This window comes from Pristis pectinata, chromosome 4 (assembly GCF_009764475.1).
Source record: "Pristis pectinata isolate sPriPec2 chromosome 4, sPriPec2.1.pri, whole genome shotgun sequence".
Classification (NCBI taxonomy): domain Eukaryota; kingdom Metazoa; phylum Chordata; class Chondrichthyes; order Rhinopristiformes; family Pristidae; genus Pristis; species Pristis pectinata.
In genome coordinates, this window is record NC_067408.1 from 29231224 (window position 1) to 29247913 (window position 16690).

The window sequence follows — 16690 nt, forward strand, 5'->3', positions numbered from 1 at the left end:
CGTGCTGGCTGAGTTTATTTTTTTGCTACTGGGGCAGGCAGATAGCTGAGAAGGGCTGTGAAAATCAATTCATGCTACCATTCTAATGATGGAAACATGTTCACTTCCTACTGAATTTTTTTTTAAACTGCAGATGCTGGAAGTCTGAAATTAAAACAGAAAATGCTCTGAACTGAAACCCTGTTTCTCTTTTCACAGATGCTGCCTGACCTGCTGAGTGTCTCCAGCATTTTCCATTTTTATTTCACTTCCTATTGTATAGCTTATCGTACCTTCAGTTGCTGTTCAGCATTCTTATTGATCCACAGCAGAGTGATCCAACAGCAGCACCTATCCATTTGGTCTCCAAGTCTGCTGAAAATGGGGATGGTGATCGAGAGCCCCAGTAGAAGAGATTCTACTACTAGTGGCACATATTGTAATTGGAAAAGCATAGCTAGTGTCCCTTGAGGTGACAGCATGCTGCATGGTTTATATAGAATATGGATGACATGCACCAGAACTCTGCACACTCTTCTTAAATCTGCATCCCTGCCTCCTTCATAAGCTTCTGTGGGCATGTTCCATGATAATTCTTTGCACATTCAACTGTTCTTGCTCACTTGTATTAAGGGAGTCACTATCTACCATGGCAGATGCCAATTTCTGGTATGCCCCAACAGTGTGTATAGTTGCAAAGCCCAAGACATAATGATAGATACAGAAAATGGGGAGAGAATAAGGTTAACACATTTCTGCAAGTGTAAGCAATAGCAGATATCTGAGGAACTGAGTCAAATAAAGCAAAAGAATGGAAGATATTCAAACATTCTAGTGAAGGGTCAGGAATGTAGAATTAAAGTCCAGCCATTAGAAAGTTCATTTCCATACAGCAGTAATTGCTGCACATTTTGGTATGCTTTCTTTTACACAAGATGTCAGAGATTGTGTAGGGGGGGTGGGGGGTGCATGTCATTGATATTCTAGATTTTGTCCTATGTCCTGGCTTTCTCTGTTATTCCATACCAATGATGGCCGCATCTAGCTTGTAGAGATAGAATGTCCCCTTGTACTCTGTCTTGTTATGTGCTAAAATTGGAAGAAAAATTGTAATCTTGTTACACTTGAAATATACATAGTCAGATTAATAGGAAATAAATATACCTTCCGTTCCCATAAACCACAAATACAGTGATACTTCAAAACTTATAAAATTATGGACGATGCATTTTACAGCAGATGGTTAATGCAGTTTCATTAAACAATTACTTCCCCACTTCACCCAATCCCACCAGCAAGATATTTTACAGATTATAATAAAGTATCCAGGAGGGTAATTTTAAATAGCAGGAATTAGGACAGAGAGAATTTTAAAAGCTTCATACAACCAACACTTTATTTATTAAATTAATTTACTAACGTAAATATACCAAATAGTCAAATGATTTGGAGGAACAGATCTGCAAGAAAATTTCAAAAAGTTATCAAAAGAATAGTAGCAATTGGATACCAGTTTTTCTCATGTGGATTGGGAAAATAACAGCACAGGAGATTAGGCAGTGAGGAGAAGAAGAAGCGGCCAGTCTTTGGATGAATGCACCAGTAAAATTTTAAATTATGAGTACAAATACTAGGGGTTTCATTTTAATCAAGGGCCTGACTTTAATGGAGGAGAGGCAGAGGAGGGAAGGATTGATAATGGTGAAACTGAAATTGGCAATGCAAAATGTGATATGAAGAAGAACTTTGGCTCTGCAGTCCTGGTGAGAATGTTCCTCTCTTGCACCACTGCTAGATCCCGGGCTCTGTGATTTACCTGCTCAGCCTGCTGTTTGAAATTTGTCTGTGGCAATTGCTATTAGAGTTGAAGACTATTTTCTACTGCTGACTTCCTGCATGTGTGCCTGACCATTGCATCAGAGAATCCAGTCCTGGTTGAAGTCACGCAGACAGTGCTCCAGAAAGTGCCTTTCCCCATTCATCAATGAAAAGAGCTTATTAGTTAACAAAGGACAGGTTGCCTTTATATAGTGACTGGCCTTCCTAATTTTTTATGCTACCAGTTGCCAGACTGCGAAAAGTGACTTCACTTTAAAGCTAACAACTCCACAATTCTAATTCATTTAGAGTACATGACAAAAATGTCATTGATCCCTACTGTTTGCATCTGGCTAGTGCCCTGTGTACCACACACTGGATCTACACCAGAGTAGTGTAGCAGTTAGCATAACGCTTTACAGCGCCAGCGACCCGGGTTCAATTCCAGCCACTGTCTGTAAGGAGTTTGTACGTTCTCGCCATGTCTGTGTGGGTTTCCTCTGGGTGCTCCAGTTTTCTCCCACATTCCAAAGACGTACAGGTTAGTAAGTTTTGGGCATGCTATGTTGGCGCTAGAAGCGTGGCAACACTCACTTGCGGGCTGCCCCCAGAACACTCTGCGCTAAAGATGCATTTCACTGTGTGTTTCGATGTACGTGGGACTAATAAAGATGTCTTTAAAAAATAAAATTAGCACCAAAGCTTCATGGCAATAGGAACAACTTAAATTTTGCTGCATCTTTATATAATTATTAATTGGTACTTCTAGAATTGGAAGAGCACCATAGTATAGAGATATAGATATGGAGATAGATGTAGTAATTTGAGAAGATTAGACAATATACTTAAAGCAAAAATATTTTCATGCATTATAGATTAATTGATTTAATAATATTACTATTTACAGTTTGCTGAAGGTCCATTGTTGGAAAGTCTTTACTGGAAAGAATGGTACAATGGCCAACCCTTATATCCAGGCCAGAGCTACATTTTCTATGAAAATATCCTTTTAGGACGCCCTCAAATCCGACAACTAAGAGTGCGCAACAATACTTGTTCTGTTCATGAATATTTTAAGGATCTGATTAAAGATTGTTATGATGAATATTCTTTTAGAACTGAGGACCAATCACCATTTGGGCATAGAACTGGATCAGAGTAAGTTTGCTATGTCTATTTTTCTTTAATGTTGCAGAGAAATTTTACATTTTTACTTATGTGAGTAAAAACAAACTAGAGCCTTAGTTTATGTAGTGGCTTTAACACAACTGCAAAAGCATTATTTTTATATAAGTTTTTAGCACAGTAAGGTGTCAAAGTTCTTAACATTGAACAATTACACAATATGATTCATACATGCAAGATCATTTAAATAAAGCCAAAGGAGCACAGGAATACCAGCAAATCTTGCAGCCTCAGTGACTGATCTATACCTCCATTCTAGTATCATGACATTGATCCACAAAGCTTGATGTCCTTACCCAACACAATACCAGTCAAGAACATTTTCATTGACCCAGGGCTTATACAGCCAACAAAAAATGGAGAATGCTGAAAGCATTCAGCAGGTCAAAGCATCAAGAGAAACAGAGCTGACATTTGAGGTCAAGAACTCTTTGTAAGAACTAAAAGAGTGAGAAAACAAGCATATTTTAAATTGCAGAGAAATGTCCCTGAGAGGAAACAGATTAAACTTTTCAGGGTAACAATTACTTTAAATACCAGCAGTTAAAGACAGAAGAGGTAAAAAGGAAACATTGAAATTGGAAGGTACAGCTACATTTATGGAGAGAAGAGAAAGGGGTAGATTATCTGCTGTTGTTAACTTGAATAATACTTCATCCTTCATTCCTAGAGAGGTGAGAGTGGGACAGTAAAATAAAGTGATAGGTGACCAGGTCAGGACTATGCTTGCAGACTAAAATGAGGTGTTCTGCAAAATGACTACCAATCTGCATTTGTTTTCTCCAGTGTGCTGGAGAACACATTGTGAGCACTGAATGTAATAACACTATATTGGAAAAAGTACAAGTGAATTGCTACTTCACATGGAAGAATTGTTTGGTTCCCTGAATGATGGAAAAGGAAGAAACAAAAGAGCAGGTGTTTCATCCCCCCCAGTTGTGTGGGAAAATGCTGTAGGAAGGGGAGTGAGTGGTGGAGCAGGGAGTCATAGAGGGAACAGTCCTTTTTGAATGCTAAAAGGGGAAGGGAAAGTGAAGGTTAAATCTTGTGGAAGCTGATGGAAATTTTGGAGGTCATCTGAAGAATGTAGAAGATGGTGGTGTCAAACTTATGGACAAGGAGAACTTTACCCTTGTTCTAGCTTGGAACAGCTGGGATGTGATTAGAAGTGCATGAAATGGAGGAAACAGGTTGAGACCAGGATCTAGGGAAAAGGCAGTTGTGTGAAAAATCTCATCATCAGAGCAGATACATCTTCCAAGGCCCAAACAATCCCTCCATGTGATGTAGCAATTTACATGCACTTTTTGTCAATTTAGTGCTGATTTTTAAAGGAATTATTATGTTGAAAAGTATAGTCTGCATCTTTTCATAGGCGTTCCATCAGTTCACCCCTTCCCTTGTCTGTATTTTAAAATATGCCTGTTTTCTCACCTTTCCAGTTCTTATGAAGAGTCCTTGATTCTTGAAAGTTTCTTCGTCTAGCATCTTTACAGGAAGAACCTTTTCTCTCCGAGGCTGGTTGAAATCTGGAACACACTGCCTGATTGGGTGGTGGAGGCCGGTATTCTCACAAAACTTAAGAATCCAGTTGAGCACTTGAACACCAAGGCATAGAAAGCAACGGACCAAGTGCTGGTAAATGGGATTAGTGTAGAGAGTTGACATGGATATGATGGGATAAACAGATTGATTTTGTGATCTAGGACTCTAGTGGGAGTCCGCAACCTACCTGAAAAGATAGAGGGGGAAGAAACTCATCCGATTTGAAAGGTACGTTGGAAGAGCATTTAAAGATCTGTACCCTACAGGGCAACCGGTCAAGAATTGGCAAGTGGGAGTGAGTTCAATAGTTCAATTTTTTGTCTGCATACTTACAAAGAACCAAATAGCCTCCTTTGCACTAAGTTTCCATAATGCTGTATTTTACAACAAAATAAAGCCTTAAAATATAAGTATTAGGTTAACAGATAAAGTACTGTAATTTAAACAAAATCAAAAGTGTTAAACTTAGAATTCACATACAAAAAAGTTTTAGGCCTAGAGCAGTTAAGCATAAATTATTGCTTGGTGCATTAAAATCACAGTCATACTTTGTTTAAAAAACATAACATTTTCTGGGTTTTTTTAAAAGTCAGAATATCTACAGGTAGTTAAAATTCTCTCCATTTCACTGATTCTAAAGATTGATAATGGAGAATGTTGCAATATTCCACCCAGTGGAGAAGCAGGGAATTACCAACAACAACTGAATTACCACATTAGATTGAACAAGTATGTATTCTAAAAAGATTTGCTTCACCCTTACGAAAAGCAATGATAATTTTACCAATATTCTCACGGCAAATTCTGGGTGATTATGTTGCACCCCATGTTCATTCCTATCGTTGGTTCTGACGTACTAATAAATGTGATTCAATGATAATACTGCATGAAACTGGCTTGCCTGTAGAAAGTAGAGGGTTGTAGTGGAGGGAGTGCATTCGAATTGGAGGGCTGTGACTAGTGGTGTCCCACAGGGATCGGTTCTGGGACCTCTACGTTTTATGATATTTATTAATGACTTAGATGAGGGGGTGGAAGGCTGGGTTAGCAAGTTTGCAGATGACACAAAGATCCGGTGGTGTTGTGGATAGTGTGGAGGGCTGTCGAAGCTTGCAGAGGGATATTGATAGGATGCAAGGCTGGGCTGACAAGTGGCAGATGGAGTTCAGTCCAGAGAAGTGTGAGGTCGTACGCTTTGGAAGGACAAACTCCAAGGCGGGGTACAAGGTAAATGGCAGGATTCTGGGCAGTGTAGAGGAGCAGAGGGATCGGGGGGTTCATATCTACAGATCACTGAAAGTTGCCTCGCAGGTGGATAGGGTAGTTAAGAAAGCTTATGGGACGTTAGCTTTCATAAGTCGGTGGATCGAGTTTAAGAGCTGCGAAGTGATGATGCAGCTTTACAAAACTCTGGTTAGGCCACACTTAGAGTACTGTGTCCAGTTCTGGTCGCCTCATTATAGGAAGGATGTGGAGGCATTGGAGAGGGTGCAGAGGAGATTTACCAGGATGCTACCTGAATTAGAGAGTATGGATTATGAGGAGAGACTAAAGGAGCTAGGGCTGTTCTCATTGGAGAGAAGGAGGATGAGGGGAGACATGATAGAGGTATACAAGATATTGAGAGGAATAGATAGAGTGGACAGCCAGCGCCTCTTTCCCAGGGCACCAATGCTCAAAACAAGAGGACATGGCTTTAAGGTATTGGGTGGGAAGTTCAAGGGTGATGTCAGAGGGAGGTTTTTCACCCAGAGAGTGGTTGGTGCATGGAATGCGCTGCCTGGGGTGGTGGTGGAGGCTGATACATTGGACAAGTTCAAGAGATTGTTAGATAAGCATATGGAGGAATTTAAGGTAGAGGGATATGTGGGAGGAAGGGGTTAGATAGTCTTAGGTGTGGTTTGAAGGTCGGCACAACATGGTGGGCCAAAGGGCCTGTATTGTGCCGTATTGTTCTATGGTTCTATACCATATAGATTCTTCTGTTGCTTCAATGGGTTTGTTGATTTATGTCTTTTTCATTGTACTGCTAGATGGAAATATCGTGTTCCTAATCGTGAATTTGAACTGTGGCACTGGGGTAGAATTGGTACATACAGCAATGGTGGTTACATTATCGAATTGGAAAAAAATAAAGATGCCAGTGCCAAGATAATTAAAGACCTCAAGTCAAAACTTTGGCTTGACCATGGGAGTAGAGCTGTTTTCATAGATTTTACTGTCTACAATGCAAATGTTAACTTGTTTTGTGCTGTCAGGTTTGTGAAATTTACTTCCTTCATTTAATGTTCATTTATGTATATTATTAGAGTCATTTCATGTCCAATTCAACTGCAGCCAAATTTATATGAGTTTCATTGTACTGAATCTTCCTGAGAAATACTGGTAGTTTTCTGAAATTTCCTGAAACATCTTTGTGGCATTTTCCCAATTGTTCTTTAATGATGGACTCCTCTTGGGAATCCAGAGTGAAGCACTGACTTTCACCAGTTTCCCAACAATTAACAAGTTGAGAAATTTGCCCAGATCTAAGTTGAGTGAGGTTCAGCAACTGTATCAGTTTCAATGGAGAGCACCAGCTATGATGGTTCCTGCTGATTATTTTGTGGACGTAGCTCCATACAAAGTGTTATTTGTAAATTACATTTCATTGACCGTCCTTGCAGAACTCAAGCTCAGTTTACAAATACTTAACTAAATTTAATATATAACAAGAGTAAACCTCAACATTAAGCAGCAAGAATGCACAAGACTTAATTAAAATATTGTGAATTGTATTTACATGCCAAAATACAGATCTAAATTTCAAATAAGTAAAAATGTTTTTAGTACATTCAGAATAATTAAATATTATTGCTTTTTTGCAAACTAGGCTCCTGGTAGAATTCCCTGCATCTGGTGGAGCCATCACTTCATCTGAATTTTACACAGTCAAACTCCTAAGATATTTTACTAAATTTGACTTCTTTCTGGCTGCCTGTGAAATTATTTTTTGTTTCTTTATCTTCAACTATATCATCCAAGAAGGCATAGAGCTGTACTCCTGTAGGTTCTCATACTTCAAGAATTTTTGGAATTGCCTGGATTTTTTAATTGTGCTGGTCAGTATTGTTATTTAATTTGAAAAGAAAATAGTTTATGCCTTAATTCATAAAACAATTTATTCTACTAGCTTATCAGATCCAACAAGGCTTATTGCTGCTACATAAAGTGCTACAATACAAAAATGCCTCCTGTTCCAATTGTCCATCTTTTATCACTGTATTATTAGCATTCACAAAGTATTACCATTACGATTTTAAATGCATGAAATAAAGCAGAAGTAAAAAAAGTAAATAGAACATCTGCATGTAGACCCCACACTTGCACAGCCTACTTCTGCTACTTCCTTCTCATAATGCACAAACAGGATCGTTTTCAAGTTTGCTTCAGTCCCACCCAGCTAATTTCCTCTTTCCTTGACTCTATTTTCACCTTCTTCAGTGTGTGCCCATATATTTACATAACACTTATAAGATAACCAAGTGCAATTGGCATCAGATTCTGCTGCCTCAAACAAATTGTTGCCTTTTCACCATGGATATAGCCATTCTAGTCCACTAACTCTCAACAAGGTGGGTTCTATGACATTCTCTTGTTCCCAGTGACACTGATACAAATGGCTTCTTGCTCCATGTGACTGAAACTGTTCTCAATTTGAATAATTTGTTTATTTCCTTCAGTTAAAAGATGTCACCATGGAAGCTTGCATGAGTTCTCACCATGCATGTCCTTTTTAAGGATATGTATTATATTCAGTGTTCCAATCCCTCCTTTAACATCTTTCTTAGTTAGATTAATGACTATATCAATGTTGATTTATGATCTTGAGAATTTCATTAACTTAGCTACCAAGCCCATCCATTCCTTACCTTCTTGGGATTTATTTCTGACTCTTCTTTATAATGTCAGCTTGGCTCATTCACGTGTAAGAAAGAAGATTGTACATTTAAACACCACAATGGACTTGTGCAGGACATTTTGATTTGAATACCAATTGAGTTTGTCAAAAATAATAAACTAGTTTGTGATTGCGAAGTCCAGACCCACACAATGTCTTTGATCAGTTGACATTTTTCTTCACAACTTACTTTCTCAAATTATAAATTTATACCATACTTCCTTTCTTTCTTCCTCCTGCTGCTGAAATTTATTACCCAACAATTAATGTTTTAAGCAGAATATTAGCTGATTCAGTATCCCTTGAGTGAAAACATAGCTCTAATTGTATTGTCATTTCTTCAACTTTTAAAAATTCCTTTTTGGGATGTAGGCACGTTGGCAACAGCAATATTTATTGTCCATCCCTAATTTCCCTTGAGAATGTGGTGGTGAGCTGCATTCTTGAACAACTGCAGTCTTTCTGGTGATCTTATTCTACAGTGCTCTTAGATGGGAAGTTCCAGGATTTAGACCCAGCAATGATCACAGACCAGCAATACATTTCTAAGTCAGAGAAAATCAAAAAATCTGTAGGTGCTGGAAATCTAAAACAAAAACAGAAAATACTGGAAATACTCAGTAGGTCAGGTGCATCTGTTAGAAGAGAAATAGAGTGAATGTTTCAGGTCGAAGACCCTTTGTCAGAACTGGGAAGGAGACAAAAGAAGTTTGTTAACTGCCAGGTGTGGAGAAAGGGTGATGTCTCTGATAATGTAAAACATGGGGATAAATTGTATTAACAATGGTAGAGGAGAAACCATGGTTCAGGAAGAAAGCTTATCCCCATGGTCACCCGATTTTTACTGTATCAGAGACATCCCCCCTCCTCCAATTGCCAATCAAGCAAGCTGCTTTGTCATGCATGGTGTAGCATTTCTTGAATTGTTGGTGCGACACTCATCCAGGCAAGTGGAGAGTATTGCATCACAATCCTGACTTATGCTTTATAGATATGGAAAGACCCTGGCACGTTGGGAAGTTGGTCACTTGCTGAAGGATACCCTTCCTCTGACCTGCTCTTATAGTCATGGTATTTATGTAGCTGTTCCAATTGATTTTATGGTCAGTGGTGACGCCCAGGATATTCATGATGGGGACCCAGTGATGGTAATGCCAATGAATGTCAAGGTTAGCTGCTTAGACTCTCTTTTGTTGGAGATGGTCATGGCCTGGTGCAAATGGTTGAACTCTGACTACCATAACCACCTTCCTTCAAGCAAGGTGTGACATCAGCCTTTGAAATCAACTTCATACCCTGGGATTCCTGGCCAGATGAAATACTTTTTGTCTCTTTCCCATCAAGTGCCATCATTATAATAAAAAGCTTGACTAGCTCACCCATCAACCATTTATCTAACTGACTGTGATATTGTAATATTAATTTTCTTACTTCTGAAAATGGTTGTAATCAGTACTGAGTCATGCTCTAGGCCGGTAAAAGATGCCTATCAGCATCTCACTTCTCAAAGTTGCTTAATTTTATTTTGTCAAGGAAATTGTGATAGTTTTATATTTCTAAAAGCAATGAATTTGAAACCACCTTCAGTTTTGATTTAATTACATCTTTCTCTCCCTCAGTTTTCTTTACTAGCTATCTTTTACAACATCTTTCGAACAATAAAAGTAAGCTTATTACTACAGCAACTTCTGAAGAACTCTGACTCATACCCAAACTTCTATTTTTTGGCTTACTGGCAGAACCGGTATAATGTCATAATTGCGTTCACTGTTTTCATCGCGTGGATAAAGGTATTTTTCAATACATTACCCTCCAAAAGATTTACAAATGGATATTCGAATAGTGCTGTTTACAGATAGCCTAGTATCTAGATGTTAAGCTTATTTAACATCCTGGTGTCCTGCCAGTCCTCAGACCAGTGTTATCTTTGAAAAACCAAACTTCAGTTAAAGATCAAGTAACGTGCATATCAATTTCAGGCTGTGGAACAAATTACTGGCTTCATTTTAATGCAGTTTTATATCAGTAAAGAACTCGTATTCAAATTAATGCTTTCATGAACTCGGGATGTCCCAAAGCACATTACAGCAAATGAAGTAGTTCTGAAGTATTAAAGGAGAACACATGTAGATCACTTGCTGTTTTTCAGATATTTCTATGAGATCCCCTACCCAAGATAGGTGAAACTACCTTAGTTTAATGTTTCAGCCTAAAAAGAGCATTCTGAAAATGCAATACCCTCAGTACTGCACTTATGTATCAGCTGAAATTATATGCTCACATTTCTGGAAATGTTTAGAACTTTTCAATTTAGAGGTAAGAATAGAACGTAGAACAGCATAGCACAGTACGGGGCCTTCGGCCCATGATGTTGTGCCGATCTATATGAACCTACACCATGATCAATCTAACCCTTCCCTTCTACACAGCCCATAACCCTCCATTTTCCTTACAACCATGTGCCTATCTAAGAGTCTTTTAAATGTCGCTGTTGTATCAGCTTCTACCACCACCCCCAGCAGTGTGTTTCAGGTACCCACCACTGTCTGTGTGATATCTCCCCTAAACTTTCCTCCTCTTACCTTAAATGGATGTCCTCTGGTATTGGCCATTGCCGCCCTGGAAAAAATGTGCTGGCTGTCCACTCTATCTATACCCCTCATAATCGTATACACCTCTATCAAGTCACCCCTCATCCTCTGTCGTTCTAAAGAGAAAAGCCCTCGCTCATTCAACCTTTCCTCATAAAACATGTTCTCTAATCCAGGAAGCATCCTGGTAAATCTCCTCTGCACCCTCTCTAAAGCTTCCACATCCTTCCTATAATGAGGTGACCAGAACTGAACACAATACTCCAAGTGTGGTCTAACCAGAGTTTTATAGAGCCACAACATTACCTCATGGCTCTTGAACTCAATCCCTCGACTAATGAAGGACAGCACACCATACACCTTCTTAACCACCCTATCAACTTGCGCGGCACCTTTGAGGGATCTATGGACCTGAACCCCAAGACCCCTCTGTTCCTCCACACTGTTAAGAATCCTGCCATTAACCTGGTACTCTGCCTTCAGGTTCGATCTTCCAAAGTGTATCACTTCATACTTTTCTGGATTGAACTCCATCTGCCATCTGTCCACCCAACTCTGCATCCTGTCTATATCCCATTGTAACCTACAACAATCTTCTACACGATCCACAACACCTCCAACCTTCGTGTTATCTGCCACTGTGCTAAGGCTGGCTCATTTAATGACCACATTGGGTATGATAGCATAGTGATTAAGTTCCTGGATCAGCAGCCAAAGATGTAGACCATTGATCCAGAGGTGTGTTGCATCCCATCATGGCAACTAGGGATTTTAAAATTCAAGTAATTTAATGAAACTGGAATTTAAAGTATGAATCTTAGTAACAGTAACCATGTAACAATAAGATTGTTGTAAAAGTCCAAGAAGTTCTCCATGCAGGAGTCTGGCCTATATATGACTCCAGACGCATCATTGCTGACATTTATTGTTCGTCTCTAATTCCTCAGTTCAAGACAATTAGTGATGAACAATAAATCATAGCAATGCCAGGAACATCCACAATCTGCAACAACTAAATATTTTTAGAAGGTGACATGGAAAAAATCACCATAGAGGACTTTCACACTCATGATAAAGTGGAAAGTTGCTCAAGTGAATTCCACATTACCTAGATATAAAACTATTTTCCATTAATACACTACAAAACTTTTTACTTCCATAAGCTGCTAAAATTAATATGATATTAAAAATAGTATTTAATGGTAATAAGCATTATTTTAAGGCTATGTTTTTGTAAATCATTTTCTCAGAAGACGATAAAATCAATTTGAAGATGCCACATTTGGAACTTTAAATTTGTTTTTTCTAGATTTTCAAATATATTAGTTTCAATGTGACTATGACACAACTATCAACAACCCTCTCTCGCTGTGCCAATGGCATTGTTGGATTTGCCGTTATGTTTTTTATTGTGTTTTTTGGATATGCTCAATTAGGCTACCTTATCTTTGGCACCCAGGTGGAAAGTTTTCACACTTTTGGAAACTGCATGTATGTACTAAATTTTCATTACATAAACATTGCAAAGAATAGTTATAGAACTAGCTTATAAATTCTGTTTCTGAATTTCTATAATTGAGTGGTCAGAAAAGTGGCAATGCCTTAAATAGCTTGCTTATTGATCAGTAGAACTATAATGTGTATGCATCACTGTGGTCTAGCCATTGATTTATTATAAAGGAAGAGAAAAGCAGAAAATGTAGAAATACACGGCAAGTTCTTTAAGCTTCCTTGTTCAGCTCTAGTGAAAGGTTCTCACTCATTTGGCAACTTCCCTTTTCAGATACTGATGGGCAGCTGTATATCTGCAGTACTTTGGCATTTTATTTCATAAGAATTTTTCTTTTTAATGTCATGGATTTTATTATATCATTAACCAATAAACTACATGAGATAATGGGGTGAAATACAAACTGCAATGATTCAAAGTATTATGAAAATCAGAAACAAATTCTATATAATTTGGCATGTGGAAATGGGAGGCATATTGTGAACAAAATGCTCATAGTTTAACAAAAATGCTGTGAGAATTTGATCCCTACCCACAGTATGCATGAACAAAGGAAGCTACTGGAACTTTTATTCAAAAAGAAGAAGTGCCAGAAATACACAGCAGGTTAGGCAGCATTCTATGGAGAGAAAAACAGTTTCAGATCAATGACCTTATATCAAAACTGGAACCTTACTCATGCTGTCACAGTGGTACTTGTCATTATAGAGTGTATCATCTCCATATACCTACTTCCTGCCAAAACCCAGCAAACATAAGAAGAGCTATCCTTCACCTTAGCAGGATCCCTGAGTTTGGTTACTTATTGAGATTATTTTATTATATTTGGCAAAAAAAAGTAATTGTGTAGAGCAATGCTTTTAGAACTGCTGGTACAAGAAATTCCACCTGTAAAATATTTTGAGAGCAATGTCAGGATATGCTTGGGAGTGGTCCTTGTCCCTTTCAATCAAGGTATCCACTGAACCAACAAGTTGTATTTCAACTGATCAATTTCACTCTTCTAAAAATCAGCAGCAGTAGCAAAACAACTGAAATCACAAATACACCAAGCAGTTAGTCAAATATCAGCAAAGATTTGCTGTATCTTAAAACATAAACTCTGGGAAATATTTGATCCCAAACGACCACGAAGACCACTGTACTGTCCACACACAAACAAATCAATCAAAATTCAGCAAATCTTGGAAAAGCAATGAAAGGGAATGGTTACAGGAACTAAATAGTTGTGACTTTCCATTGTAATATTACACGTTTTGAAGCTCATATTGTTTCTGTGTACTAAACTAATGCTCCTTCTAATACTAGTTCGTTGAAAGATTTTAACGCCAAATCAACTTGCATTTTTGTTTATTAGGAGTAAATGTTGAATTTTTTTTTACATTTTTCAGTTTTACACAGTTCAGGATTATTCTTGGAGATTTTAATTTTGGTGAGATAGAAGAAGCAAACCACATCCTTGGGCCTATTTACTTCATCACATTTGTATTCTGCTTATTCTTTGTTCTGTTGGTGAGTTATACAGTATCAGTGATAAATGTCCATAACGTGTATAGTTAATCCCAGAAAACATACTGATTTTACATTCAATATGCTTTATTACTTCTATGGACATGCATTCACAGGCAATAAAATAGCACTGAATTTTCAGCATTGGCTATTTATCTCATATGTGGAATTATGTAACTGAAATGCAATTGTTCACTGTACAGATGTGAAATATCTGCATTGTTGAATAGTTAAGTACTGAGAGTGATTTGCATCCTATAATCTGATCAAAAGGCTTCAGGTAACAGACTCACAAGATTGGACTCACAGATGTATCTTCAACAAATGCCTGATTTAAGCATGGAGGGCAGAGTATCAGCTATATCCACTTGAAACTAATGAGATGTGATACTTTGCATTTGATGGATGCACAGCACGAATACAGACTCTTCAGCCCAAACAGTCCTTGCCAACCATAGTGCCCACCCAGCTAGTCCTAATTTCCTGCATTCAACCCATATCCTTCTAAGCCCACCCCTCCATGTACCTATCCAAGTACTTCTCAAATGAAACTATTGTACCTGCCTCAACCACTTCCTCTGGCAGCTCATTCCATATACTCACCATCCTCTTCATGAAAAAGTTGCCCCTCAGGTTCCTTTTAAATCTTTCCCCTCTCACCCTAAATCTATGCCCCCTAGTTTTGGACTCCCCTACCATGGGGAAAAGACTGTTACCATCCACTTTATCTGTGCCTCTCATAATTTTAAACACTTCTGTAATGTTGCCCCTCATTCTCTGATGTTCCAAGGAATAAAGACCTAGCCTGGCCAACCTCTCCCTATAACTCAGGGCCTCTAGTCCTGGCAACATCCTCATAAGTCTTTCCTGCACCCTTTCCAGTTTAACCATGTCTTTCCTATAACAGGGTGACTAAAACTATACGCAGTCCTGCAAGTGCAGCCTCACCAATGACTTATACAGCTGCAACATAATGTCCCAACTCCTATACTCAGTTTTCACATCCTGTCTACCTGTGGCGCCACTTTCAATTAACTATGCACGTACTCCTAGGTCCCTATGTTCCATTACACTCACTTGTGCCCTGCCATTCATAGTATAAGTCCTACGCTGGTTTGACTTTCCAAAATGCATCACCTCACACTTATCTGCATTGAAATCCATTTGCCACTCCTCGGTCCACTTCCTTAACTGATCAAGATCCCTCTATAATCTACGATAACATTCTTCACTATCAACAACACCCTTAATTACATGTCATCCACAAACTTACTGATTAAGCCTTGTGCATTCGCATCCATATCATTTATATAAATAATGAATAACAAGGGAGGAAATTCTGAAGAACAGGACCTACCAGCATTTGGATAGACAAATTCTGATTAGGAGAAGTCAGCATGGCTTTGTACTGATGTCACGCTGATTGGCCTGTAGTTCCCTAGCTTGTTCTTGCTACCCTTCTTAAACAACAGAACGACATTAGCCTCCTTTCAGTCTTTGGCAACTTCACCAGTGGCTAACAATGAAGTAGATATCTGCAAGGGCCTCCACAATTCCTTCATCAGCCTCCTGCAAAGTCTGAGGATGCATTTGGTCAGGATTTATCCACCTAATATGCCGCAAATACCTCATCCCTTTTTACTCTTAATATAGCTTTAGAACCTCTTTGGAATTTCCTTAACCTTACCTGCCAGATCCATTTTATGCCCCTTCTTTGCCCTCCTGATTTCCCTCTTAAGTGTATTCTTAATTTTTTTATAATCATCAAGGGATTCATCCTCCTCAACTTCCTAAACCCAATGTATGCTTCCTCCTTTTTCTTAACCAGAGCCTCAATATCTTTCATCAGCCAAGGTTCCCTAAACTTGCCAGGTTTTCCCTTACCCTAACAGGAACATGCTGCCCCTGGACTCTTGATATCACAACCTTAAAAGCCTCCCACTTGCCATTCGTTCCTTTCACTTCAAACAGGCTCACCCAATCGTCCTCTGCTAGATCCTGCCTAATTCCCCCAAAATTAGCCCTGCTCCAGTTTAGGACCCTAACCTGTGGACTTGTCCTATCCTTTTCCATCACTATCTTAAAACTAATAGAATTATGGTCACTGGAGCCAAAGTACTCCCTGACTGCCACTTCAGTTACTTGCCCTACCTCATTCCCTAAGAGGAGGTCCAGTATTGCACCTTCCAAGTAGGTCCCTCTATATATTGACTCAGGAAACTTTCCTGGACACATTTCACAAATTCCATCCCTTCTATGCCCTTAACACTCTGGGTAGCCCAGTCAATACTGGACAATTAAAATCTCCCACTAACACAACCCTATTATTCTTACAACTATGAGCAATTTCTCTACACACCTGCACCTCAAATTCCCACTGTCTACTGGGGGGGGGGGGGTCTATCATATAGCCCCACTAGAGTTGCCTTTTTGATAAGGGAGCACTGCTGTTACGTCCTCCCTTATCAAAAAGGCAACACCCCCCCCCCCCCCCACCTGCTTACCTGTACCTCCACCATGCCTGTAGCATCTGTATCCTGGAACATTGAGCTCCCTTCCCTCAGCCATGTTTCTGTCGTGGCTATAACATCCCAGTCTCAGAACCAATCCACA

General features: G+C 39.0%; 1 protein-coding gene across 1 annotated transcript in view; it reads left to right on the forward strand.

Annotated features, from left to right (window-relative positions):
* LOC127569183 (polycystic kidney disease 2-like 1 protein) overlaps positions 1-16690 on the forward strand; it is a 43408-nt gene that overhangs the window by 18015 nt on the left and 8703 nt on the right. The window contains exons 4-9 of the mRNA XM_052013576.1: positions 2705-2955; positions 6561-6785; positions 7400-7628; positions 10087-10257; positions 12368-12549; positions 13960-14080. Coding sequence (XP_051869536.1) covers positions 2705-2955; positions 6561-6785; positions 7400-7628; positions 10087-10257; positions 12368-12549; positions 13960-14080 — 1179 coding nt within the window. The remainder of the gene's footprint in view (positions 1-2704; positions 2956-6560; positions 6786-7399; positions 7629-10086; positions 10258-12367; positions 12550-13959; positions 14081-16690) is intronic.